Source organism: Emydura macquarii, unplaced genomic scaffold (assembly GCF_026122565.2).
Source record: "Emydura macquarii macquarii isolate MOO-44397 ecotype Brisbane River unplaced genomic scaffold, CSIRO-AGI_Emac_v2 contig_2924, whole genome shotgun sequence".
NCBI classification, from domain to species: domain Eukaryota; kingdom Metazoa; phylum Chordata; order Testudines; family Chelidae; genus Emydura; species Emydura macquarii.
The window spans coordinates 3,614,940-3,642,893 of record NW_027133061.1 but is presented as its reverse complement, the minus strand read 5'-3'; the positions used below and the strand labels follow the sequence as shown (position 1 = coordinate 3,642,893).

Genomic DNA, 27,954 nt, shown 5'->3' with positions numbered 1-27,954 from the left:
CAGGTGCAATCCCCCTTTGCTGGTCCGGGGAAGCTCTGTTCCCATGACCCCTTCATCCCTTTGACTAGCTCAGCAGGGGGGGCCCATTGCATTGACGCTCTTTGTAGCAGTGTGCTCCATGGGGGGCAGTATGGCCCTGCACTGGCTTCATTCCCCTGCAGAGTGAAAGAGAGCCAACCGTACACGTAGTTAGTTACCTTCCCTAGCTTAGTTCAGTCCCAATCACCCTGAACTCAGACGGGCAGGTGGGTCTTGCTGCGGTTGGACAGCTAGTGCCTCGGGGATCTCCTTTTGCCGAGGCCGTTCCCGTGGCATGTGCTGATGGTTCTGGCAGATTCGTGAGCTGACAATGCACAAGGCCCAGTGTGTGTCAGCTAAACTGGGAGTTGAGTCCAACCTGCTGCAGGCTGAGGAAGCTAAAGTGCAGCTCTTGAGTGGTGAATGCTGCATAGGGACCCCTTAAAAGTCAGTCACTTGCTGGATGGGCAGAGACTCGAACAGGCTCCTGTGCCTTCATCTGCCGAAAGAGGCCTCAAATGACGTTTGCTGTAAGGAAGGCGCAGCTGTTCTGTGGGGGAGCAGACTCCGCTCAGCAGCTTTGCTCTAGCTGCCTCACGCTGTGCGTGTTCCCCTGCAGCCAGGATGCTTTGCTCGTGGAAGGCTGAGACTGGCCCCCCAGAAACCCAGGGAGCAGGTCAAAACAGACACCGCATCTGTATGCGTGTTTACACAGTAGCTGTCCAAGCCTGATCCCGCAAGTGTCTGCCAGTTCACTCAGCACAGCCAGAGTCTGGAAGTGGGTGTGTCCCCCAGGCCGGGCGATTAGTTACTGTCATTTTGTGAAAGTGACTCGATTTTACCACTTCAGTTTCCATCTCTAGACGGTTACAAAGAAATCCCCCGCTGGATAGCATTTTAGGGGAGAGATGCTCATTAAAACAAAGTCCCATTCTGTTCCAGCTCTGGATGTAAATAAATGCTTTGCCTTGGACATAACGAACTAGGTTTTTAAAGGGGATTAGGAGCTCATGGAGGCTTTAATGAAGCTAATTATTTGTTCACTCTCCTGAACCCAGATGGGTGCAGCAGCCTCTTTAGAGCAGTAGAGCATGTTTCCATCCCCTGGAAATTAAGCTCTTCACGCAAACCTGCATCGGACCCTAGCTATACCCAGATCTTTAAAAACATTTCCTCTGAGGAGGTATTTTTAGATTTGTTTTGAGTGCAAACTACCTGCCCTGGCATCTGTTGCCACAGGGAAAGCTGGGTGAAAGAATTTACACCTGATGCCTGAAGGAGGAGGGAGGTTGTCATGCAGTGCTCTCAGGTAGTGACTGCGCCTGGCCAGGGGACAGGTAGAATAGCCCCTCACTCTTGGCGCTGCAGACGACTTGTAATTTTAAAGTTATGTTCTGCTATTTGATGGAGTTTTAACTTAACCAGAGACCAATCTAAGCATCCTCAGCCCTGTGCTTGAGTACCAGCCTCCTGCCCCTCCCTGGGGGTTCATACCCTTCTTGTTTTCCTTTAGCCAGGCAGGGTAACAGAAGTTGGTCCCATAAAATATAACCTCACCTGACTTGACCCTCTCACCCTGGAACCACCAGGGCTACTATGAAACGGGAGTAAGTAAGGGGCTCTCACAGTGCCTCAAGCCCTGTGTTTATTCCCTCACTGACTAGTGATGGTGGTCAGAGGTTCCTATGCACCAGCCGTGCTCTGACTGCTGGGTAGAAGGAGGAAGCAACAGCACAGCTCTGCCCGATGAGCCGGGGTGCTATGAAAAGAGACCAGAGAAAATGAACATGTTGAACTTTGTGTGCGGTAGTCGCAGCACAGCTGGGTAAGTTTCTAGCAAGCCAGGCCAGTTCAAGCAACTGCCTGATCACTCCTGCAGAAGCCCCCCCCTGGCCTGAGAGAGCATCACATCCAGGCAGGGACTTAGAAACAGGCGGGCTACGAGCCAGTTCACAGGGTAGTGCAGGGGGTGGTGATTTTTGAAGAGACGCATACATTATTGCCTTCAACAGTGAACAGGGTTGGGTGGATTTTTACAAGAAGAAGATGGCAGAGTAGTACAAAGATCTCATTTCTAAGAGGTTTTCTGATCTAAATCCAATATTGGTCCACTCGCCCCAGGCTTCCCCGCGTGTTAAGCAATACCATAGTGAAATCCACGTAAGATGCCCCCGTGCCCTGGGTGCTGCATTGGAGGATCTACCCCTGCTCTCTCTGAAAGGGTGGCCTCAGTTGAAATATTCTTAATAGAAGGCACCCATTCTAAGTGTGGGTGCCTAGTTTTTTTGGGTGGAAGATTTAGTGTGGCCAGCTGGTGTTCAGAGGAACAAACCCTGCTGCGCCTGCCTGTTCAGTAGAGGCTGGCTGGCTGGCGGAGGGCATAGCCTGGCAGCCTTTTGTCCTGCCTGCTCGTCAAGTCACCCAGTCAAAGCGGTGATCCAGAGCCAGTAGGGAGCTTGTTGGGAACGTCACCTTCGCTATCAATCGCAGCCTTGCCCATAGAGCCCAGCCCCTGAGCTTGCTCGTGGGGTGGGGGGAAGGGGACCTTGCACCTGCACACACGTTTTCAAGTGAACAAAGCTACTGTACCCAGCTTGGTAATAGTTAGTGATGAACAAACAATGTAAAAACAGCTCTTCAGGTGAAATCCAGTACTTCACCCTCACAGACACGGGTGTGCAGGGGGTAGGGATGAGGCCTGTGGTTGGGAATCCACCTTTCAATGGCTCAGCTGGGGACTCCAGGCCCAGCAGCCCATCTCCTCCGTGGTGGGGGCAGCGGCACCGGCGGGGTTAGAGCAGCCTGCCTCGGCATTCAATGGCTCCACAGCAACACAGGAGCTCCTTTCCCTCCACGCTGCCCACCTCGTAGTTATAATCCCAGGTCAGCTCTGTCCCGGCTCGGATCCTCCTGGGAAGGAAGGCAGGCAGGCACGGGCATTACTGAACTGGCAGGAGGAGATGAGAGTGGTCCCCCAGGCAGCATGCGGATCTCTGCCAGCAGACATGGCCAAGTGAGGCCCGCTCGTCCACACGAGACGTGCTTTGACAGCACCACCAGCCCCGTCTGAAGGTGAGCGTTTCACAAGCTTTGCATGGAGGTGGTGGGGGGGGGCCTGAACTGCACATTGGGTCTTTGAAAGTCTCTCCACAGACTGAACCATTCTGGGCCTAAGCCCATATGCTACAGTAACAGAGGCCGTGACAGGAGCATTGTCACCCTTTTGCCACCCACTAACTGGATGCAGCCCAGAAGAGCCCAGAAGCCTTGCTGCAGGCTCCTCCATCCTGGGTCTAGTCACAAGAGCTCATTAGACTCCTCAGGGCATAAGTCATTAGTAAAGATTGGGGAGGGTCCTTGCCTCTTGGTGAAGTTTTAAGCCTCTTGCACCATCGGGAACTACAAAGCAATGTGTAGCCAACAGCAGCCCCCCAGCCAACAAAGTCCCCCCCCAGGCAGGGTCAGATCACTTACTTGCTAGCGAAGAAGGCAACCCAAGGGAAGCGGAGATCATGAGTGTCCACAAAGACGTTCTGCACGAACAGATTGGGGCTGCAGCTATGCTGTAAAGGACAAGAGACGCCCACTTAGGGACAGGCACTTGTGTCAGGCATGGATCAAGCAGGCTGGGGGACGCACAGCGTGCAGTAGTTTTAAACAGGGATATTGCCAATTCGGACACTGCATCAGATTTAAGCCCATTGAAATAGGAGCTGCTGTTTTCTTACAACACATGGTGTACAAGACGCACATGTAACGAAAAGCAATATTTACTCAAAGGAACGGCTTCTGCATAACGTTCTGTCTTGTAATACATACGGAGCTGGACAGGTTTCACTTCCTTGCTAAACTAGCCTAGAGTCAGAGTGACAAACTACGGAATCCCCTATGAACTTAAAGCAGACAAGCAACAGGTTATTTTTCACCTTCAAATCCTAGAAGTATAAAGCTGAACGGGACGCTGGGTGGTCAGCAAGTCCAGCACCCCGCAGGGGGCCAGCTCAGTAATGGAGGTTTGAAGTGACACAGGACTCCGTTCCTAGCGGGCAGATGTCAACTTACAGCCACCACAACTGGCAGTTACTGATCCCCCTGCCTAACAGCGTCAGCACGAAGAGTAAACCCTCCAGGGCCGGGCTGAAGTTGAGAGTACGGCAAAAGAGGAACTTACACTGGAGGCTAGATTCTGGCCCGCAAGGAGACCTAAGAAGTGAGACTCCTGCATAATGTTTGCTCAGATCACACCGAAGCAGAGAACCCGGCAGCACCGTTGAAGCTTCTAGAGGATATCTGGAGAACACCCTTTGCAGCATGACCCGGCAGAACCCACAAGAACAGGAGACTCACGTTGAGGTAACGGCCGAGGTTCCCTTCGAGTTTGGCATCAATGATATAGCAGGACTCTTCACCATCATAAAACTGGCGGGTGTTCCTGCGCACGGGCATGCTCTCCCCCTTGTCAGCTGATGCCATGTTGGTCGACTTTATGGCAATCCCATGAGTCGATTTGAGGGCAAAGCCTCTCGTAGATTTCACTGCCACTTGCCTTTTAACAGGCCCTGCCAAAAGAGAGGAATAATCACTGTTGGGTTTCCTCTCACTTCCTTAAAGGGGTCTCAGACAGTGCTGTTGCTTTGACTTAAAAAAAGTGGGTAGTGGTGAATTGAAATCAGTTCAACTCAACCAACGCTGCCTGCTAACAAACTATCCTGTTTCATCCAAGACACATGAACCGTTCAGGAGTCGGCTTCTAGAGCTGGGACAAAATCCTGAATCCTCACCCCAGCTGGGACTGAGGATCCTAGACCCCAGCACAATGCCAGTCAATGCCCTGAAATCCACAAAAATCTTCAGAATCTCAGGCCTAAAGTTTTCAAGAATGACTAATTTTGGGTGCCCTTTGAAAGATATCTTAAAAGGGTCCTGATTTTCAGGAAGGGCCAGGCACCTATCATCTGAAGTCAGGTCCCTTTAAAGTATCTCAAGCTGGGCACCCAAAAAACCACTAGTCACTTGTGAGAAACGTGAGGCCTTGATTAGAATTCAGTCTATAGTCAGCTGCACTGGGACTAGTACTTGTAATATGTGGATACAGCTATTCTGCCCAGGACACTAGAGACATTTATCATGTTATCAACACTTGCCGCTTGCTTCTGAACAGTTTCTTCTCCTGCATCTGCCTTCTGTATTGAGCTCCCTGTTTAATCCCGTTATTCCTGTCACAAGACGCTGAAGCAGCACATACCTAGACCGGACGAGGGATTCTTTTTATCATCCAGGTCTTCTTCGTCTGAGCCAGAGGAAATGGTCTGAATGTCATCACTATCGTTCGTGGTGCCCTGTGCTTGTCCTGCTGCCGGCTGTCCGTGCTCCCCCTCACTGTCAGTGCTACTCGACAGCGTCAGCACATCCTGTAAACACGCATGTGGAACAGTGTCTCAGAGGTGTTGCAATGCAGGCGGAAAGCATCTTTTTATGCCTCTCCAGAATGCTACTAAAGACTCCAATTCCCCTCTCCAAGAACCAAGATTAAATATTGTGCAGCTATCAAAGCTGGTTATTCATTAATAAAATACCCTTACGATATCCTTTGGAAGTCATTTTAAACACACACGCGTGGAAAAGGCAGAAACAACCCCCGAACCCTGATGCCCAGGCCTAGTCACATCAGAAAAGTTTCTACAGCACCTTTCGACTTGAAGACTGTTTGGACAGGAAGGATTTTAGCCACCGAAATGTGCAGCTGTGTCTGGAGTGGTAGGTGGCAGCTAACTGCGTAAAGCAGCACTGCAGTACAGAGTTATTAGTACGGGGAAAGAATAATGGGCAGTGTCAGCTGCAGGGGCCATTCTGAGAGGCTGGTTACTAAGCCCAAGGTGGTATTTGACCAGACCAGGGGGGATAACACCCTTAGCCTTGCGGAGCGACACAACACCTTTAATGACTTGGGCAATAGCAACAAGGGCTGCTTTTTGGTTAGCTGCCTTTTCTATGTTCTGCACTTCGGAGTTGTTGATGCAGGAAGTGTTTTGATTAAAAAACCAAATACCGTGCCCGGTGTTGTATGAAGTGAGACACACAAAGAGCGAAGGATCACAGGACACAAGTGCACAGCCTGGAGTTCAATGATCTCTTACAGAAAGAAATAAGGCTGGAAGCACCCAGATGCACCAGTGCCCATTCATGCTCACTGGAACGGCAAGAGATCAGCCATGTGGGATAGCCCTCTCTGAGCCTAACAGATGAGCCATGGATCAGTGTCCTAGGGGAAGGCATAAGGAAATCTACAGTCCCTGTCAATGTGCTGTGGGGTCAATTCCTTCTTAACACTAATTCTAGCAATCATCTGAACCCCACGCCCGTGAGAGTCCCCAGAGCTGAGTCTTTCACTCATTTAGACCAGAGATATACAAGTCACTGAACAGCCGCTTTCCCATTAGCGAACCAGAGACTTCAAAAGCCAAATAGACAAGCCTGCAATTCAATGCAAACCTTGGGAAGACAACCCCAAGGAACCAGCAACTATAATCCACTGGACTGGGGCTGGCTCTGAATCAGGCTGGAGATAAGCACACAAAGGGTTTTATTTTGAAGAGGGCCTCACATCAGCCTGCAGTTTTGCAGCACAAAATGGGAACCCCACATGCACAGGCCAGTTTTCAAAACTCAGGCCCTAAAGCATCATTCTTACATCGGTCGCTTGGTGTGGAGGAGCCAAGAGCCGCCTGCTCTGGTGCATGGTCGTCTTGCTCGGTGGCCTCCGAATCCCCTCGAGTTTCATGGGGCTTGGATTATAGCCGTACACCTTGCCTGTCTCGGACGCCCTGGGGGGGGAGGAACAAAACAAGAACAAAACAATTCACCCATGTCACTTCCCAGCGATCTTCACCACCTGCCCTAGGGATTCTCAGAAACCAACAGCAACACACAGCTGCCAAGTGGAGCGTCTTAAGCGTCTGACACAGAACTGGAGAAGGTAAGAGACAGTCACACCTGACTGTAATTTGCTAATCTAGCTAGTCCTGTTCCATGGCCTAACAGGCAATGGATTCACCAGCCTTGGTAGTAACACAGCAGCTTTCCCAGCCCCTTCTGCTGGCCTGTAGCTGGTTTATCACTCACATGTATATCTGACTGTGCGGAACAGTCAGCTACCATGGATATTCCTCACTAGTCGTACACAGAGGCTAGCTTAATTACTTGGGAGGCATCTACAAGCTACAGTGACTGTAGCAGTACAAGTACCTAGCCAGCACTGGGGAGCTGCAAGGTTTCACTCAAACACAAATATTTCAACACTTACGTTGAAAGCTTGTTTGGCTCTTCAGATTCCTACAAAGAGAAAAATTTAAGAGACAATTAAAACCTCTTCTCCAGGCTGCATTGAGCTTTCTGTGAATATAGATCTAGTTTCTTATATACTTGTACTGTAACCCACTGGCCATCAGACCCAGGTGCTGTACAACAGATTTTTGGGTACTGGTTTCCCCCGGCTAGACCCTGATCTGGGACTTCCCAGCTTTCTGGAAGGGCTTAGTTTCCAATCTCATTTCCAAAAGACCCACTTACTCTGCTCAGCACATGTTTGGGCCTTAAATCTGTGTTCCTATGTTCCCGTTAGCTCTGGTTTAGCCAAGTAATTGGGTATTATGTAAATTAGCGCTTAGGTCTTTTGACACTTCTCCACTCAATGCTGCAAATCCCTTGACTGAGTCAATGTGTATGCTAGGGTAGGAAGGATGATCGAGCAGAAGGGCACAGGCATGGGTCTAAAGTCTTGCGTTCTATTTCTGGCTCAGTCACAGCCTCCTTGTTTGACCCTGCGCATGTCACCTGCCCTCTCTGCACCTCTTTTCCCCCCGTTTTTGCAACAGGGATAATGCTTCCCTACCCCACTGATACGAAGGCGATGGTGGCTGTACAAAATGGCACTAGCGGAACACAGCCCTGGGAATCCCCAGGGTTGCCAACTATCCATACATTTATGGATGATTAGTGGGGGAAAAAAAAAGGTAGAATTTTAACACTGTCCATAAACCCGTAAATAAATGAAAATGTCGTTGAAATTGGGTAGAAATAAAACATTGTATTTTGACGTGATTCTGAATGATGACAATCATTCTCGTATCATAAAACCACACTGGCCATGATTTTATCAATTTCCTGTTTTCTATTACTGCACTCGCCCAAAGAACCCGACCGATCAATTAACTGCAGCTAAACCAATTGCGTAATTCCAAATTCCTGTGTTCAGAATATTGTGAGTATGCACTTTTTGACATTATCGTATTGTTTATGGTATTTTTTAGTGATGTCAGTAAAAAGTTTACCATGACAGTTAAAAAAAAAAAAAAAAAAAAAACACAACCAAAACCAAAAAAACCAACTTCAGATCTTCATGTCAGTAAAAACTAACATGCAAGGTTGGCATAGCAGAGATCAGCGCCCTGCTCCAGGTATTCCCCTTCTCTGAACCGCAGTTTTGCCACCTATAAAGAGGGCTGACGCTACTCTATCTCCCAGGGGTTCTCAGCAATGGGGAATGTCACGTACCTAGAGAATCACCCACTACAGCCTCTCGCTTACCTCTTTCTTCTGCATCTTTGAGTCTGCATCCAAGCCAAAGGCCTCCTTGCCCCCCAGCCCAGAAGTGGAGGGCTTCTCTCTGTCGCCCAGGACTTCCATTCTGCCTGCCTTGACCTCGCTGGTCTCATTCATCCTGAACGAGGAGGCGCTATCGTTGTCCTGGAAGCTGCCCGACATGCTGTTGGAGCTCAGCCACGAGGCCACTTTGTTTTTGGAGGTCTCCTCAGACACGGGCAACTTGCAGGTGGCGGTGGCAGCAGCCTCGTCGTGGCTTATCTGCCTGGTGAGGCCGGAGTCCTTGGAGGCCGTCTCAGACAAGCCGTTCTCCTTCTGGCCCCGGGTCTGCCGACGGGTGGCGTAGCTACGCCACACCGAACTGGTGCTGAAGTCCTCGTCCTTGCAGAAGTTGTCGTCAGAGCTGTCCTCGTTGGACTCCTCCTGCTCCTCAGTGCCCGTGTTCTCCTCCTCTTCGTCCTTCAGGTCCACGCCGCTGCTGTCGGAGGAGCACTTGGCGTCGCTCTCGTAGCCCTCCTTGAAGTTCTCCACACTCTCAATGTGATCCAGATTGGCGAAATACTCGTCCCCCATCTCCAGCCCTTCTTTGTCGGCAAAGTCGTCCGTCAGGATTTTCCCTGGAAGAGGAGCACGGCGTGAACTTCAGGGGGGGATTAGCTCTTCAAGAATTCAAACGGAAACAGGCCTGGGGCAAAAGCAGCCTACCCCCACGCTGGGCTCTGAAAACAAAACATGCCATGCCTCTGGCTAAGGCAAGGAGGTATTCTGGACCAGTGAGAGTTAAACAGCTTGGCGTGCCTGACCTGATTCTGGCTGACCTCTGAATCACTGAGCAGGAAGTGTAACAGCAGCTGGCTAAGACCTGTTGAGAGAGTTTTCCATGGAAGCTATTTTTCGATGGAAAATGGGGTTTTGGCTAAACAATTTGGGTGAAAAAGTGTCTGGCTTCCATGGAAAAATGCAACTTTTTGTTGAAAAGCCAAACACCCAAAAACTGAAAAAAAAATTTCATTGAAATACCACCAACAGCTCAAGGGAGCTGTAGTTCAGGACCTTCACATCCCATTATCCTCTACATGCTGGGCTCCCCTGAGGAACTACATCTCCCACAATGCAAGCGGCAAGCATATGGTGCATCATGAGATATATAGTACAGCCAGGGAGCCCAGCCTTTAGAGAATTGAGGGAATCTCAGGCAGCATTTCCAATCAGTCCTACTGCTGACCGCCCCTGGCAGGTCACCGAAACAAGCTACAGAGCCAGCAGGGAGAACCTGGCCCAACTAACTAGTAAGGGGGTTTCCCTTTTTACCTACTGCACTTTAATGACTACATGACAGCCTTGTCCAACCAGGGACTCTCAGAAGAGAGGTACTCAGTGTGTCTCCTGCTTTGCTGGGGAGTAGGAAAGGGGAAAAAGACTGATTACCCAGAGTGTCTGTTCTCTATACAGGCTAGAATATCTAAACATGTAGGCCAAGAACACAAGTTTGTATAAGAAACTAGCACTGAGGCAACATCGAGGTTAAGAAACCAAAGCACCCAACCCTCAACTATTGGCAAGCCAGCGCTGGACTGTTCAAACAAACAGGAAGCAGGAATGTGGAATGCTGCTGAATTAAAAACGCAAGGGAAGCCTTCACTCTTGAAGAGTGCTTGACTTCTCAATACTGGCATTGTAGGCACAGCGGTTTCCGAATTTCCTTTTTACGGGCAGAAGCAGTGCCGAAATTGCAGTGCATCCTTAAAAAAGTTGGAAAAATAGAAGTTTAACCTGCATGCCAGAAGGTTTGTGACAATTTTGTTCATGTTTTGAATTTTGTAAAAACAGAACCTAGATGACAGTATCATTTGAAATAAATACTTGTTGTGTTTAAGGAAGGGTAGTTTAGTATCCGACTGATGTGACTGTTGGCGATAGTAGCGCAGTCTTGTAGGAGCAGACATTTTGAGAGAGATCTGTGCTAGTGGTGCACTATTTTACCCAGGTGGATATTCAGTATCACTGAGGAATGTCAGCTGTACCTGCATAGATGCAGACAAAAGAGCCCTTGGCAATATCATCAAGGCAGCGGATTCCCCAACCTTTGTTCTGAGTCTTGAATAGCTGGAGTCTGACTTGGAGTCCGTGTTGTACCAAGCGATTGGTGCACATGTTTGTGTTACATTTGCATCTCTTGTTACATTCATAGACTCTGGGAAAAGGGAAAGCAGTTGGTTAGCTCTGCAAGTTTCCAAGACCAGACTGATCTCAAAAAGAAAAAACCCACCACCAACCAGATTTGCACCCAGGACACCCATTGTGGACTCTCTCCATTTACCTAGTTTGCGTTTGCATCGTGACATGTTACTTCAGTACTGCCTGGGTTTGTAGATGTGATATTTTGACAAGAGAGAATCCCACCCTTCAGCTCTAGAGGGCACATGGCATCATACAGGTTGGTAACGCTTGTTACATAAACGGATTTAAAACCCACTGATGACAGTTTTTACAAACGAAGAGCACAGGGCCTGTCCCTATTACAGGTAGAGGTGGATAGAAGCATCTGAAAGGAATGGACTTTTGCTGTATAGATTAAAAAATAGTCCAAAGTAAATCACTTGCCATAAGATGCAAGCGATTTCTAGTGATGTACTGGGGGATTTGAGAGACAGCCCATGTAACACAGCTGGACAGCTATGGAATGAAATCATGCATAAATACTTTGGTGCAGAAGTCCCCAGCTTTCTCCAATGCAATTGTGTTACAAAAAAACCGCCCGAAGGGGAAAAAAAAAACCAAAAAACCAAAAACCCAAAAAACAGAAGTACACTGAAAATTCAGGGATAGCATTACTAGAAAATAAGTGGACTAGCCGATCCACTGTAATTAAGCAACTCTTCTACTGTGCCCATCACCACAATACCTAAGTGCCTTCCTTTAGAGCATTAAGCAACATGACACGACTACCACTGACTGCATACTTCATGTTCAGCAACATCTCAGTTCTGTAGTATATCTGAAGCTGTCTCGGAATATCCAGCCTGCTGCATTTGAATGCCAAAGAAGCTGAACCCATCCTTGCTGCCACGTCTTGGACAATGTGCCCTGGAGCCTTAGCAATACCTTGCACTTGTACAGTCGAATCAATGGAGGTGCTCAAAGAGCTTTACAGCTAATTCTGTTTTGCCACAACACATGAAAGGAACAATTGCGCTATGCCCGCCTTCCATATGGAGAGGTTTCTTACAGGCAGGCTGGTGCAGTGGTTATAACACTAGTCAGGGACTCAGAAGACCCAGGTTCACTTCCCTGCTTCATCCCATATTTCCTGGGTGACTAGGTGCAAGTCACTTAAACCCGAGCCTCACTTTCCCATCTGTAAAACAGGAATGAGAGTAGTGCCCTATCTGGTGTTTTGGGGTTTTTTTTTTTTTTTTGAGAATAACTACATTAAGATGAGTTACTTGGTGACTACAGTGATGAGGGTTCAGAAGTGTCTTGCCAAATGATAGGAGTTAGCAGAAGAGCCAGGAGTGGAAGGCAGATATTCCAATGTGTACGTCTAGTTCTCCAATACGTTGTCAGATTCTGAGATCAGTATGGCCAAATCCAGCTCAATGAAAGCACAATGGCACTCTACTCACCCTGTCGGCAGGCATTCTTCCAGTCTCTTGTGCTGGTAGCCAGAATTGGGGTTGATCTGCCCACCAGGGGTGCAGGCTGTCGCTTGGACCGTCAGCTGGTGGCAGGCACATTTAGACCTGAAGTCACAAAACCCCCCCCAAAAGATTTATTTTACACAGGTTTCACAAAAGAAGTCACACCTTTCAAGTCATGTACCCATGAGGGGCTATGGATACTTGGGACACTCAGCCAAGGGCAGGACTCAGTACATGGGAGCCACAGCATGTCATTTGAAACCCTCCCACTTACTCTGATGGCAGGTCACCATCAAACCCCGGCTTGCAACAGAGCCCTTGTCCTGCTGCACGTGCACAGATGACTGGCTCTGGCCCATCAGCTTGCCTCGAGCCGCACTGCAGAGCCAGCTTTTACCCCCCAACAACTGTAATATTGCTTCCCCAAAGGAGCAGTGGGTGCAGGAAATTCGCCAAGAGCAACCCAGAGAGATCAGTGTGGGGAGGATCAGAGCCATAATCTGAGCCCTTGGTACATGCAAAAGAAATTAGAACAAACAAAATGTTACTGTGGGCTGTACTGGGGAAACCCCGTACTCAAGCGACCTCAGATTGGGACCCCCTAACCTGCGCTCACACAAGACAAAAAAGTCTGAGACAATCTGAATAAATGTGGATTTTAGAATACTTGGGAAATCGGCGAGAAACAGTAACCTAGTCTCAATCTTGGATAGTAGGGCTGCTGCCACACTTTCAGAACACCGAAGCATCCCTCCGCTGCTACAATCAGCTGGGAGGCTCAAGCCAAGTGCCTAGAACTGGGGACACAGTGTTCTCTGGGCAGGGCCCTTGCCTCTGAGATGTGTTTTCTTATCACCACCCACATACTACGGCCAATGGAGCCAGGAGCTGTTAACGTTTAGGACACACAGCAAAGCCTTCCTGGAACGCATGGCCCAGAGGCTTGAGGAATTGCATAGAGTCACGTACTTGTCTCTGCAGCCGTCTTTACAGTCACAGCCCACAAGGAACTCCCAGCTGGTGTTGATGTAGACCCCTTTCCCCGGGATGCGCTCCTTGCTATAAGCCACCTGTGGAGGAGGGGTGGTGTCTATCTCGTTGACACAGGACAGCGGCACGTCCTCCTTGCCTTTGGTGATGTCTGCGATGTAGTAGAAGGGCTTGTAGGGCTGGAACTTGCGGTCCACCAGCACGTAGGGGTCTAGGCAGAACATTTCCAGGAAGAGGAAGTCACAGTCCGTCTCGAAGAGGTAACGCTCGATCTCCTGCATGGTGCGCACGCACAGCCCGCAGGGCGTCTTGTAGATGACGTGGAAGCCCATCTTGCGGTTGACGCGGCGGCGGGCAGTCATGCGCCGGAAGTCATAGAGAAGTGGGATGAGGAGGGGGTTCTTGCTGCGGTACTGGTCGCTCCGGATGGGGCGGACCCGTGACAGGCAGGTGTAGCTGCAGACGTGGGGTAGGTAGAAGAGCTTCTCCATCGGGGCTCGGTACGAGGGCTCGTTGGGCACCCGGTCCATCATGCTGTGGAATGGCTGGACTGCACTGCTGCCTGGCTGGCCACTAGAATAGCTTCCATGTGAGAGAGACAGACAGCAAGGAAGAGACACTAAGGATCCTCCCCTTGGAGAAAAGCAACACTAACAGATTGATTTGGTATGCGAAGCCCCCTTGGAGGCACCGGAAGATAGTCAATGGCACGTCCCTTGTGAGACTACACTGAGCAAAAAGCCACAGGGAGTACGGGAATGACCCTACGGTGGCTGAGGATGGACAAGATTTTCCACTCTATACTGGGAACTGCTCCACACACCTACGCCATTGTAAAAAAAAAAAAAAAAAAAAAGAGCAGGTCTTTTCACTATTTGTATTACCACAGCACTTGAGAGCCCCAGTCATGGACCAGGCCCCGAATGTGCTAGGTGCGGTACAAACAGCACACATTCTCATGTAAAATATGCATGAGCCTAGGGATCCTGCAACATGCATGTTAAAAGCGGACTAGACTAGAACTTGCTTACCGATACTGCTGGCTCACTCCAGTTTTTCCCAGGGGAGGAGTTTCACTTAGGACAGGAGAAGCAGGCGAAGAGTGTCCAGACCCCACGGAGCCAGGACGGAAGGATGTGCTTTTCTTGGCCACTTGCTTTCTAGACTGAGCCAGCTGGCTTTCGGGGCTTCTATAAAGAAGAATGGTGCACGATTTCAAGACTAGATGCTCACATGAGCAGCGGCAGGGGTTAATAAACAGACCCTGGCATTGAAAACACTCTCTGGAAGTTCATGATTTCACCCACCCTCCCCCGTGGCAGGGCTCAGCCCACTGCTGCCTGCCAGAGACAGACCCAAGCAAAGATTTTCTGCGTGATGATATAATCTGCTCAACCCCCTAGGATACACACACGGCAGGGAACCCAGGCTGAATACAAAAACTACATTTTTAAAATGTTGTTGGCATACAGGGGATTTTTGGGGAATAGGGTGGGTGTTTGAGGATATTAAACTAACTTCAGGCATTTAAGAGAACCCAGGACATCCAAAGATACCTGGGCCTGCAGAAATGAAGCAGAGCCCCTGGGATCTGTATCGGTGGCACTTTTCAGCATCAGTGAGAGATTAAAGTTTCCCACTTGCAATGCTCTTCTTCCTCATGAGCTGACAGCAAGAGTGAGGGGAACATAGGTCATCTCTATATCGACCAGTGTGAATCAGTTACAAAAGGGAAGTCAAACTGCGGAGTGAGGCAGAACATCTGTACTGGACGATGATGGGCACTCAAGGGCGCAGTTAAATCTCATTCTTTGCAGAGATGAAGGTGGTTTCCAATCCAAATTATGCACAGACTGACAGAACGTGCCACACGTGAAACCAATCACTGTATGTCAAACAATTTGTGACGGGGCGAGGGGGGGATATATAAAACAACCTAATGTAAAACGAGTCCTAAAATCCAGGACCAAGAGATGTTTGTGAACACTTAAATCCGGTGGAAAATGGTTGGAAGAAGACCGTTATCCTGCAGCACTTGCAATCCCAACACCATGGCATTGCACAAGAACCTGAAAGTGAAAGACCAGGAACGAAACCAGGCCAGCCAATGTCAGAGCGATGCGCTATGAGTACACAAGACACCCAGGCAAAGATGCCATTCTTTTTGTTTTAATGATCTTCACCATAACTGTAAACGTCTTTCCGAGGAGGATTTTTAACCCAACAGTGTCCCTTTGGACAGCAGCAATACTTGTCATGTTAACTGAACACAGACACCTATTGCAAGCGAGCATCTCGGCAGCAGTTTGCCACGCTAAAGGCAAAGGGGTTTAGAACAACAGCTGTAGTCCGAGCCACTTGCTGCAACTATGTGTTTTGAAGACAGGATCTTAGGGGGGAAAAAAAAATATTTGTGATTCAAGACCCCAGAGTATTTTGCAACCACTGCAATGGCTGTTCCTTACAGAAGAGTGCAGATCAGACCACTAGAGAGAGTCTATATCTTGCCGTTTGGCTTAATAGACTTCTCTTCTTGTCTATGGGTGGTGCTGCTACTTATTCCTGTAGCCTCCTCAGTTCGAGTTACTTTAATAGTAGCAAGAAAGTCTAGATTTTGTCTTATCTGAGGACGTGGCCCTGGGACCGGAGAATGAGAAGCCAAGCTTTGCGTTCTTCAAGGCAGAGGGGACACCACATGAGTAGCACTCTCCCCTTGACAATGTAAAGAGGAAGAATGAACCTATGGCTTGGATTAATGAGTCTTGGGAGAGCATTAGGGTTAGAGTGATGTGGAGGGGGCATTTACTAGTTGGCCACTATGTTCAGGAGCAGAAGGATTTGCATTTCACTGGCATTCAGGGCTACAGGCAATGGAGCAGAGTGTGTTACTTGCAGGCTGCTACGTCTGGAAAGAATCTCGTGTGTAATGCTCAACTTGCTGCACAGATTCACTACAACTTGGGCACTTCCTATCTCCCTTTTCAACATGCAAAGCGGCACAGTCATAGCAGAAGACATGTAGGCAGGGTATCATGCGTCCATAAATTCTGATGGGAAATCCACAGTGGTGACAAAAGTGAACAGGGACAGTATCTATTTCTCCTAGGAAGTTTATCTTGAAGTCCCAACACACATGCTCAGGAAGTCTTGTATTCTCCAACACGCCATCTCCATTGCAATGCTGCATTTCTCCTTCATCAAGTCCTCCTTTGGCACTAGGATGTGCCTCTGACAGTGTCCAACTCGTGCCTCTTGCAGCGGAAGGTGCATTTTGGATTCTGTCGGAGATTGGCTTGATCAGGTCTGGTCCATGACCATCAAGACCAACCAATGATTTTGAATTCTCAGGGCCTTGTAAGTCAGTGAGGTCCGTGAGCCGGTCAGTCCAAGTTGAGGAATGCAAAGCAGCAAGGGGCCAATGCCTGGATCGTGACATGAGGGAGTAATTCAGAGAAGCAGCAAACTTTGTAACTTGGAAATATAGCAAGTGTGAAGCATTAGGATTGAACAAGGACAAGACACTTTGCTCAGTGAATACTGTGCTATCAGCCTCCCCGCCCCAAGATACTCATCCATCAGCCTTAATCTACAGTTTCCCCACATTGGAATTAAAACAATTGTGCAACCAAGAAATAAGCCAAGTGATGGAAGAAACCCACACCAGAGGACTCCTTTCCATGGAAAGGGACAGAGCCAGGAACAACTAAGAATTGGAGATATTTGGTGCAGCAGAGAGAGAAAGCAGAGAATTAACAAGGTACTTACTCCATCTCAGCAGGCTGTGGGGAAACAGACTGTGCAGCTAGAGACGTTGCTTGGATTTGTTCTATAGGTTTAAACTGGGTGCTGGTTCCTGTTAAGTCTTGGGTGTATTGTACTACAGGCCCTTTGCTCCTCACAGCACCTGGTGGAAGAAAGAATCTCTCCGTCAGCCAAAGTCTGGTGCATTAATTAACCGCAAGATACTGGTAGATTCCAGTTATGGTTACAGAAGGATACGCAACTGAGTTGTGAACGGCAGATTGTTTTAACAATCAAATCTATTCTTTGGAAAGACTTCAGTCCAATGACTATGGCCCTGAATATCTAGCAAACAGCAGTGCTGCAGCTAGTGGGCGATGCTTAGATTGAGAACGGTTAAGTTGGATGTAAGACAGCAAGAATCCCATTTTCTAGTGCTGCAAGACAGTCCAGTGTGGCCAATGATCTCCAAAAGATTGGCCTCTTAATATAACTAATTTCCTCATCAAGTCTTGCTTTCTCAGGCAGGACTACTTGTAGTCCTGATTTGGTCAAAGCTTCCATAGGTGTCCTGCCCGAGAAAGCAGTTTAGGTTCATGCCCTGAGACAGACACTTAGTGGAGTGACCTACCAACATTGGGACGAGTCCTCATCTGCCCTCCTTGTTTCTTTTCCAGAGTGGAGGCCGTGGAGGTTTTCATACTGAACATAGGCTCCAGGCGTGTGGAACCACGGTAAATCCATTCACAGCGTTTATCGTCCTGTGACAGAGGGAGAGAGAGAGAACATTGTAACGTTCACAACATCTGTCTGGGATTCAAGACAAGAAGTATGTATGTACGTCAAAATTTGAAGTCCATTAAAAGTGCATTAAGGTTACACTATTTCCACAGTGTGTTAAAACTCAGAATTTATAAATCATAGCGCACAAAGTGTGCTCTGCATCACACAACAGGAAAAGTGTGTCAAAAGCAGGCAGAATAGCTTGTACTCTAGAGGCACTGCATGTACAATACAGAACAAAGGGTGAGGTTTTTACAGCTAGAAAGAACGAATGGGGAAGAGAGCCAGCACTTGTTAGGAGACCCACTTATTTTAAACAAAAGTCTTTCAGGGGGCATCTTCAAGTCAACGTACAGAATAGAGGAACTGCTAGACTGGATCAGAGCTGAGGGCCATTTAATCCAGTATCCCATGGTCAGTAACCAGTACACCTTTTAATTCACTTTCCATGGCAAGGAAGCTTATTTTGTCCAGCCTGAACCTACTGGAGAAGTGAAGTCCTCATCCCCTGACTGGAAACATCTCAGCAAAATAAACCCAAGCTTCCCTCATTTCTAAGGCAGGGAATGCTTCCATACCAGAAAGAGGATTTTGACCAGACTGCCATCCACTTCCTCCACTCTGGATTTCCACCAGGTCCCTTCCCATTCTGTTTTAATCAGCTGGCCACTCTTCAGCAACACCATGGGGCGGTTTGGGTAGGCACTGATGTACTCTTCTATGAAATCTCGACAGGAAACATCTTCTATGTCTTCCCAGGTCTTCTTTACTATTAGGAAAGGAAAAAAGGGGAGAAGGCTTTTACAAAGATATTCTCTTCAGCCTCTCTGGTGATATTCCAGATTATTTTACATAAAACAGATGAGACGACATAAGGCAGTCTAAAAGACAATAAGGGATCATAATAGAGCGATTTTCATTTTCAAAATGCTTCAAGCAGTCAACCCTAGCATGCAAGACAGTTAAATGCTGCAATCCTGATTTCACAGATGAGCACCTGTAGGCAGAGAAAGATGAAGTGACTCTCCCAAGGCCAAAGAGTCAGTGTCTGAAGGATCTGAAGTCAGGAAATCCTGGTTCCCATTACCAACTTCCTGTAGTGAGGGGGTGTGGCCTCCATCAGAGACTGACAAGGAGGGACCACCATCTGCCCCCTGGGGGGCAGAGCCAGGAAGACCATGCCTGCCCCAGAGGGGCGGGACAGGAACTGGAAGTATAAAGGGCCAGCCTTCTAGCTCAGGTGAGAGACAGCCACCAGAGGAGAAAGACATCTCTCTTCTGCTACTGGGAATCGAGCTCAAAGAAGACCTCCGCTGCTCCGAGGACTCGCCCAACTCATCAGAGCTGCCAGACACTGAGGAGCTAGCAGGACCACTGGCAGTGTACTCCAGGGAGACGGAGGACAGCCCCTGGAGGCAGGTACACCCTGAGGGGAGGGGAAGGGAGGAAGTAGCCCAGGGACTACAGCCCAAACTATAATCCAGCTGCATTGCTATCTGAATACAGGTCAGCATGCTATGGCTGGACCCCGCTGACCCAGTGGTGGAACCCTCCAGCTACGGCCCTGGGCTGGGATCTGGTGGAGTAGAGTGGGCCTAGGTCTCATCCCCCCCACTGCCAACTCCCCCCCCACCCCACACACTTCGGGCAGAGCCCCCCCCCACATTAGGCCAAGAGGTCTGCATTGGTCGCTAGACTGTGGGGGTGCCCCGCCCCATCTGTGGGCCTGGGCCCCATGACTGATTGCTGGCTGTGCCACAGCTGAGGGCCAGAATACTTATCTGCTTATTGCCCTGCCTTGCCATGAGGGCTAGGGCCCCAGAGACAGCTAATTCCCCGTTTGAGTGTGCCTTCATAGGTGTAACAGCAAGGGCATGTGGCCTCTCTGAGACTGAGGGATGGTCACACCCTCCTACACTTCTCCAGTAGGGTCACAGATTTTAAGGGCAAGAGGAACCATTATGATCATCTAGTCTCACCTCCAAAAGCATACGCCTCTACTGTTTGAGCAATAGGATAAAAAACAGAGGCAGACAAAAGATACTGTGATACAGAAGTGTCTGCAGCTCCATTATGCCAAGTAATCACTGCAGCCATTTTAAATGGTTAAAGCATCTGTAAGCCAAAAATTGCAGACACATTCCACATGCAAGACTTGATAGTTACTTCCTGCTGCTGCTTGTGCATAGCAAATCTCTCCAGGCAAAGCGTTTGATTCCAACACTAGGACAGTGCCCCAGCAAAGCCTAGCTAGAGGCCCAGGGGTGTGCAAACACACAGATCACTCACATGGCCTGCAGATCGGGTACAGCTCCGACTGAGTGACGTAAGAAGCATAGCCATCATCAAAGAAGATCAGGAACCTGGAATTAAAGAGTGGCAGACGGGACAGGTATTTAATACTGCTATGAAGTTGCCTTATGTGAGGAAAGTAGTGCTCATGAACATTGCCTGTGGATGAGGTGTCTTCAGCTATTTGTGTTACTGTAGTGCCTCAGAGCCCAGGTTGTGGACCAGTACCCCGGGGTGCTAGGTGCTGTACAGGCACAGAACAACCCCACCACTACGAACAGCCTAGCTCCATCCTTTGGAATTCCCTCTACCGGTAGTGGAAAGCTGCTATCAAATCCCCCCCACTCTTCTGCAGACTAAGTCCAGTTCCCTCAGCCTCTCCTCATAAGTCATGTGCCCCAGCCCCCTAATCATTTTCATTCCCCTCCACTGGACTCCCTCCAATTTGTCCACATCCTTCTTGTACACAATAGTCCAAATGTGGCCTCACAAGTGCCAAAGAGGGATATAATCACTTCCCTTGATCTGCTTGTTACCAGCTGCCATTGAACCGTTGATCACTACCCGCTGAGCCCGATCTAGCCAGCTTTCTATCCACCTTAGTCCATTCATCCAACATATACTTCTTTAACTTGTTGGCAAAAATAGTGTGGGAGACCGTATCAAAAGCTTTGCTACAGTCAAGGTGTATCACGTCCATCTCTTCTCCCACGTCCACAGAGCCACTATGAAAGTTGTTTAGTACCTCAGCTTATTCTTCACGTTTGGAGTTTCTGCCACGATGCCGGCGTAGAGCCAGACTTGGTTCCCATCTTTGTATTTGGCCACCACCCGGCTTCCGACAGAGAGTTTCTCGGCAGAGGGGTGATAGTCGTACGCAATGTGATTGCCGGAAAGCAAGCTCTTCCCCTTGTTGTCGAATTTCACTTTGAACTTCTTACCGGCCCCTGAAAGGCATTTTAAAGAGGGCTATGGCCAATGAGACCCGCCGGCCACTTCACACCAAGATCCTGCTACTCAAAAGAACCTCATTAGATTATAAAGCCAGGTGCAACCATTGCAGCCATGCAGTCCGACTTCCTGTAGAACACAATCCTAGGACTTCCCTGTCTTAATTTACTGTTTGAACTAGAGCATAGAAAAAACATCTGCTCAAGTCTATGATCTGGGGTAGAAAAACCTACTTGTTCAATTCAGAAGATTACTAAAACCACAATTTATCATCCCTAGTTAGAATATTTTGCACTTATCCAGCATCTTTTCATTCAGTGATCTGAAAGCACCCTAAAGACATTCAGCCTTGGCAGCCTTGTGAGACAGACAAGTATTATCCCCTTTTACAAAAGGGGGAAAATGGCAGAACAGAGAGATGATAAGATTTGTCCCACCATCCACTCCATGATAAAATTGGGACTAGAATGCTGGAAATCTTGACAAATCTAGTTGGCAGGGCCACATGGCAGCAAACTGCACTGCTACTACCCATGCCGTACCTGTTCTATGCACGGAAGACAGCAAATTTAGCACATCTTGGCGACTAAATTCACAATGATGTTTAGCATGTTGCATTCACCATGAGACACAGCTGGCTAGTTTAAAGCCAAGACTGTGGGACTCACTCACCTACTGTCTGGATTGCAATCAGAATTCCTTTGTGCCACGTCTTGGTCCTCTTCTTGCCTAGGATACGCATACCAACCACCAGATCACCATCATTGCTGAGGTCACCCGCAACAAGCCCAGAGCTCACCAGCTGGGACCCGCCTACAGAGCTTGGTGGAGAGGACAGCCCATCTATCCAGGAGAAAACAAAAGAGGATAGATGTAAAGTCAAACCATTTTTCAAAGCAAAGTTATCATCTATGTATCTAAAACCACTTCAGTTTAGAGCCGGACAAGCTAGAAACCTCATAAGCTTTCCACCATTTATGCTATTTCATTCGGCATAAGCTAGTAAAGTTTCACTTTCAGGTTCTCATGCTCCGAGTGCTGCAATGTTTGGGTGGCAAACTCTGCAGGGTCAGGTGTAAATCCAAGCCCATAAACAAAAAAGAAGCATTATGAAAACATTGCTATTACTACTAGGGTTTGGAAAAGATTGTCAAACAAAATCTAAACTTGGGGCACGAACCCTCTCACTGTTCCTTCTAGCAGACAAGTAGCAAAAAAAGAGACAGTGGTTTTTCTGTAACAGTCTAGAGAAGGATTATTGCAATCCTCCCAATCACTTTCAATCTCAGAACAGCAGTGATCTGTCTTTACTGGAGATACAAAGGCTGGGCACCTGGACAAAGAGCTAAGCCAGTTATGGCACTACCCTCACACAGACACTAACCTTTTTGCAAATCCTGGGCATTTGTTTTTTTGTTAACAGCTTCCATAAATTTCTGAACATCTTGGGCAGACTTCCTCATTGCAGCCATAGCTTCTCGAAGCTACAGGGAGTGAAGGAGGAGATAGAAAATGAAAACACTTTTTAATATGAAATAATATTTTTGAGGGGCTGCAACTTCAACGTGATTTGTCCTACAAGTTTCTCAAGGAAGCTCAACAAAATTTAAGACTGTCATCCCTCCAAGGCAAGGACTGCAATGTTGTACAGTGCATAGAACAATAGCACCCTGATCGCTACTTGTAATACAAGAGTACATTATAACATATGTCTTTTCCAACTCACCAGGGTCTGATCCTTTGAGATTCTGTTACTGGTATCACCTATATTTTAATGAAAGAAAAGAGGAAAAGCCACTTGAAGCTTGAACTGATGCTGGAAAAGTGTCTAAATCAGACCACAACCACCTCCTGCCAAGACACCAAAGCCAATGGAAGGCGGTAGAGAAAAAACATCCATTCCAAAGGAAAAGTATAATTTAGAGTATAAAGGTCTAGAAGCATTATTAAAAGATCCACTCTGTTAAGACAAAGACTTCCACCCCAGGGACCAGCGTGCCACTTAAGACAAGTTTCACAGCTCCCATGAAATGAAGCCACCTCTGAAGTGAAAGGCACCATTCCAGAGGGACAACTGGCGCACAAATGTTGGGGTCAACAGGCAAGGGAAAGCTTTGGTGTTGGGTACCTGGACAGGCCTTAACTCTTAAGCGCTACAGAACATTTAAAATCTATGCAGGTCATTCAGAATTTTTGCTGGTAAGGACTCTCCCAAGAATTACACACACTGTAATCTTAACAGAACTCATTTTATATGCTTAAGGAGGACTGGAGGGACATGTCAATCCTTCTTGGGTTAAAATGTGTAGTTCCAAGAAGTCCTCCTATTTCAAAACTGAGGCGTATACCATTAAACCATCCCTCTTCAAACAGGAAATCCTTGTAAACAGCAGCTCAGGACAACTGAGGGACACATCTTGAGCACCCACATCAGCTAGTAACTTCAATAGGAGCTGAGTGCTCAGGATCTCAGCCTATGACCCAAATTTTGCCTCTTTTTGAGGAGAGAGGATTCCCCAGGATCCTCTCCCATTTCACCCTCCTTATTCCCCACCAAAAAGCTGTGCTTTGGGACAGGCTAACTAGTCCTTCTGGCTGTTGAGTGCTGGCTGCAGCTTATCTGCATGACTCCTGAGACAGCAGGACAATGGAGAGGGGAGCGTCATGTGAGAGCTTCCCAACTGAACCCCTTTCAATTCAGGGAACAAATGTACTGACTTTGCAAGCACCATTCATTACACTTCCACCAGACTTCATAGGAGTCTCCATCTGGTCCTTCCCCACCGGAAGAACAGTAGTCCTAACCCATGTCCTTTAGGTTGCTCCTTCATCAATTCCCCATCCCCTTTCATTCTTCCGGGAAATACATTTTCATCTCCCTCCCTTGCCCAACCCACTCTCCAATGCCACATGGAACACTGAACTGCGCTTCCAACCCGAATCAATACTCATAACATCGTCGTCATCCTCGTCTGGGATTTCGATAACTTCCATGGGCTTGGAAGCTGAGTCCTCATCTTCAGAGCTGCTCTCACGATACTGAAGGCCCAGCTTGGAATAGAGATCTTTTACCAGTATCTCGCATTTACCAATGGCTCTGCAGCGTATTGGGGGAAAAAGAGGGGCAGAGAGAAAGCTTCAAGATGAGTACAGCTGTATCCCACTCCTCCCAGGAGGATAAGGTTTTGCACAGCAGTACCTGCTACATTAAGGGACTACTCAGCAGTTGCTGCCATTACTAACACTAAGCAGAATTGTGACTTCACCTAATAAGTAAACCATAATTAGGGGTTGGACAAACTTTAACTTGAAGAACGCAAAGCCACACATACTGTGGTTTATCATCCTGCTTCATGCACTACATACAAACAGACACCGAACTACTCAAAGTTAGTGAACACTTCCAAAAATTTGGCTGCATGAAACTTGTCCACAGATCATACAGGAAGTCAGGGGTAGAGATGGAAATAGAACCTGCGAGTCCTGAGACCCAATTCCCAGTTCCAGCATTCTCCTTGTTACAGCCACTAGCCCACTCTTCAACACAAAGCTGCCACTGCAAATGTGTGCCCACCTTGAAGCATCATCAAAGAGCTGGTCGACATATGCCACTTCTGCTTCTTTCTGTTCCACACTCTTTTCCAGCTCTTCCAGCTGTTGTTTCCTCTGCTTCACACACTCAAACTTCTCCAGCTCCTCGTCAATAAATTGCTGGAGCTCTTCCATAGAGATCCCCAACTCCTCCATCACTTCTTGCTGCAACTCTGTTACTTCTTGAGAATCCATTTTTGCTAAAACCAAAGCAGTAAAGAAGTGAGACACCACGCAAGCTTTCAAGGCTTTATCATACACTCCGTAAACCACAGCGTATGTATTTTACCTCTAGACTATCCTGACTGCAGCACAAGGCCTCATAAGCATATGACAACTGGCATCAGCAACAGATGCACATGAACTGGTGCTTCACTTGACTTGACTGAACAGTTAGATGGAATCAGAAAAAGTTCAACATCATTTCAAATACTATACTTTGTTCTGGAAACAAGAAGCTACACTGCTTAGGACTATTCAGAATGCTGCTTCTAGTACACCTGCAACAGAGTGGGAAGCAGGAACATAAAGCGGGTTTTATACAGGGTCATTTTGTTTATACAGAAACTTTAAACCAAAGTATCGACATTTTGGGTTATTGGAAGTGGTTGTAAATTAATTAGGGGGGCTGAGGGTCCCTAAAACAGCTAGAATTTCAGTTTGGACAAAGTCTCCACCTCACCACCCCTTCCCCTAACACCTCCCACCCCTCCCCTTCACAGCCAGCCCAGACCCCGCTGGGCTCACTCCAATGCCGTGGTCCAAATTCTACTTGCCTAACCAGAGAGAAAAGGTAACAGAACCCAACAGCCCTACCGTACATACATGCAAATAACCCAAGGCAGCTCCCCACGCATCCATCCCTGTAGAGAGCACCTAGATACCGGCACCCGGCTTCCCCACCCACCACCCCGCTGGCTGCAGCTCCCCCAGCTCCTGTTCCTCCCCCCAGGGGTCACTTTCCCCTCATTTCTTCTCTGACTCCCCTGCTTTCCCCCGCTCCCATGGCGCCAGCTTCCCCCACATAACCCGCTGGCTCCCCAGCTCTCACCTCAATCCCCACCTCCGCTCCAGGGGTCCTGGCTCCCCCCCCCCCCCCCCCTCTTGTCCCCTGACTCCCTGGAGCCACCCCCCAGCGCCACCTCTCGCGTCCCTGCCACCGAACCAGCTCAGCCCGCCCCAGCGCCACTCACTCCCATCAGCCCCTGCTCCCCCGCGCCCCCCACATCGCATCCCCCTCCGGGCTTCCCGCCTCCAGAGACCTCACCTCTCTCCCCAGCCAGCGGACAGTTTGGGACCCGGGGGGGGCGGGACCGGATGCGACCTCACATCACTTCCGGCGACGGTAGCCCGCGAAGCTCAAGCTCCGCTTGAGACAGGAACGAGGCACACGGTATACTGCGCATGCGCCAACGACGCCTGTGGCGTTGGGGGGGCGGCGCTCTTATAGGGCTAGCGGGCCGCGGGTCTGTTGGGCCGTTGCGCATGCGCTCTGAGCGAGAGAGCGCGCGCGCCCGTTGTTATAGGCGCTGCACTAGCGGGCTGAGGCTTTTCTTAAAGGGGGAGGAGGCGGTGCCGCCGGGGGGGGCGGCGGCGGGGAGGTGACTTGCCCGAGCTCCCAGGGCAACTCAGTGACAAAGCCGGGCATGGAACCCAGGATTCCGGGCTCCCCGCCAGAATAGTCACTGGGCCTGCTAGGGACCAGGAGGGGAAATAGCCTACTACTGCTACATGCCCCCAGAGCTCCTCCTCCATCTCGACTGGCCCAGGCCTGTCCTGGAGGTCCGAAGTTCAAGCCTGGGCGAGGACCTGGCTCGGGGGTGGTTGCACACACACACCCCCACGCACAAAGACATAGAGGAGACACACCCGGTGCTAGAAACCCTGGTGATGGGCGTGCAGGACTCACACACAAACGCTGGTCTGCAACCCCTTGCTTGCCCCTTGTGGAGACCGCTGCCTGGCATAAACCACCGCCTCCGACTCGACTCCCTCTGGCTGTGGGGTTTGGCCAGCCCAGATGGCTACTGTCTTCGTCAATAACGCATCACCAGAATCTGCTGTTTCAGAGGAGGAGAGTCAAGACGACTCAATTCTGTTCCTGATTTGGCCCCTGGCTCACTTGACACCAGGGACTTAGTACATTCACTCACCTCCCAGAGGTTTTATGAACCTGAGGTCATTGCAAAGTGATTTGAGAGCCTCAGATGGAAGGTACTGTGCATTCTTCGTAGTGTTCGATTCTGTTGCGCAAACAGTTAGAGGGATGGCAGGAGGCCAAGGAGCCAATCCACATGGAACTGAATAGCCATTTTCCCGCCTCTTTGTTGCCAGTCAGTTGATCTGCTCCTCCTCCCAAGTGGAGGTGGGGATGGCACTGTACGGGTCCATGATCAGCTTAGCGCACCTCACAATCATGGCCATCAGGAAGAAACACATCAGGATGACAAACCCAATGGCAAAGCCTTTGTCCACGTCGATGTACAGCTGCACTGTCGGGCTCTCCATAGGGCTCCGCCTTCACTCCCGTCTCTGTCCTCTGAGCTCCAGCGCATCCATCACCTGCACGGCAGAGTTTGGGATGGAAATCATTGTTGATAATAATTTGCATTGTGATAGCACCTAGAGGTTCCAGTGAAGTCCCCATGGTGCTAGGTGTTGTAAACTTAGCACAAAGACAGCCGCAGGCCCAAAGAGCTAAGTAAGGAATCAGGAGGGCCATATTACCTGCTGTGTCAGAAAACCCTTTCAGCTCACAGACTCATAGAATTTAAGACCAAAAGGAGCTATCATAATCATCTAGTCTGAGCCCCTGCATTTTGCAGGCCACAGAACCTAACCCTCTCCTGCAGTAGGCCAGTTACCTGACTGAGTTACTGAAGTCCTCAAATCTTGATTTAGAGAATTAAATTTACAGAGACTCCACCATTTACTCTAGTTCAAACCAGTAAGTGACTTTGTGCCCCACACAGCAGAGGAAGGCAAAAAGACTTCCATGGTCTCTGCCAATCTAATCTGGGGGGAAATGCCTTCCCGACCTGAAATACAGTGATCAGTTAGACCCTGAGCATGTGAGCAAGACCCACCAGCCAGATACCTGGGAAAGAATTTTCTGTAGTAACTCAGAGCCCTCCCCATCTAGTGTCCCATCTCTGACCGTTGGAGATATTTGTTAACAGCAGTGGCCTTATATCATTGTAGGCAATCTCCTCATATCATCCCCCCCATAAACTTATCAAGCTCTTTCTATTGCCCATCAACCCCAGCCTGGAGCAAGCACATTCCACGTAAGGCACATGCCACAGCAAATACTGCATTGGTTATGCACCAACTTTCACTGACACAA

At 48.9% G+C, this 27,954-nt stretch overlaps 2 protein-coding genes across 5 annotated transcripts; both read right to left on the bottom strand.

The window, feature by feature from the left end:
* Positions 1-51: 51 nt before the first annotated feature.
* SETDB1 (SET domain bifurcated histone lysine methyltransferase 1) lies at positions 52-25,910 on the bottom strand. Of its 4 annotated transcripts, none has more exons than XM_067569631.1 (22): positions 25,876-25,910; positions 24,592-24,808; positions 23,942-24,114; positions 22,744-22,781; positions 22,402-22,501; positions 21,690-21,860; positions 20,812-21,013; positions 20,064-20,137; positions 18,353-18,543; positions 17,623-17,752; positions 17,016-17,154; positions 14,282-14,440; positions 13,230-13,832; positions 12,246-12,362; positions 10,644-10,813; positions 8,605-9,236; positions 7,322-7,350; positions 6,710-6,842; positions 5,264-5,429; positions 4,366-4,577; positions 3,493-3,581; positions 52-2,928 (listed from the first exon to the last, which is right to left on the bottom strand). In XM_067569631.1, the coding sequence occupies exons 2-22, from the start codon at positions 24,801-24,803 to the stop codon at positions 2,811-2,813; spliced, it is 3,858 nt and encodes a 1,285-aa protein (XP_067425732.1). In that variant the 5' UTR covers positions 24,804-24,808; positions 25,876-25,910; the 3' UTR covers positions 52-2,810. The 4 variants fall into 4 exon arrangements, with proteins under 4 accessions (XP_067425732.1, XP_067425735.1, XP_067425734.1 ...); XM_067569634.1 differs by having other exon boundaries at positions 23,954-24,114; XM_067569633.1 differs by lacking the exon at positions 25,876-25,910 and adding an exon at positions 24,898-25,017.
* Positions 25,911-26,942: 1,032 nt separating this feature from the next.
* CTXND2 (cortexin domain containing 2) lies at positions 26,943-27,116 on the bottom strand. The gene has a single exon (XM_067569614.1). The coding sequence runs from the start codon at positions 27,114-27,116 to the stop codon at positions 26,943-26,945; it is 174 nt and encodes a 57-aa protein (XP_067425715.1).
* Between the last annotated feature and the right edge of the window lie 838 nt (positions 27,117-27,954).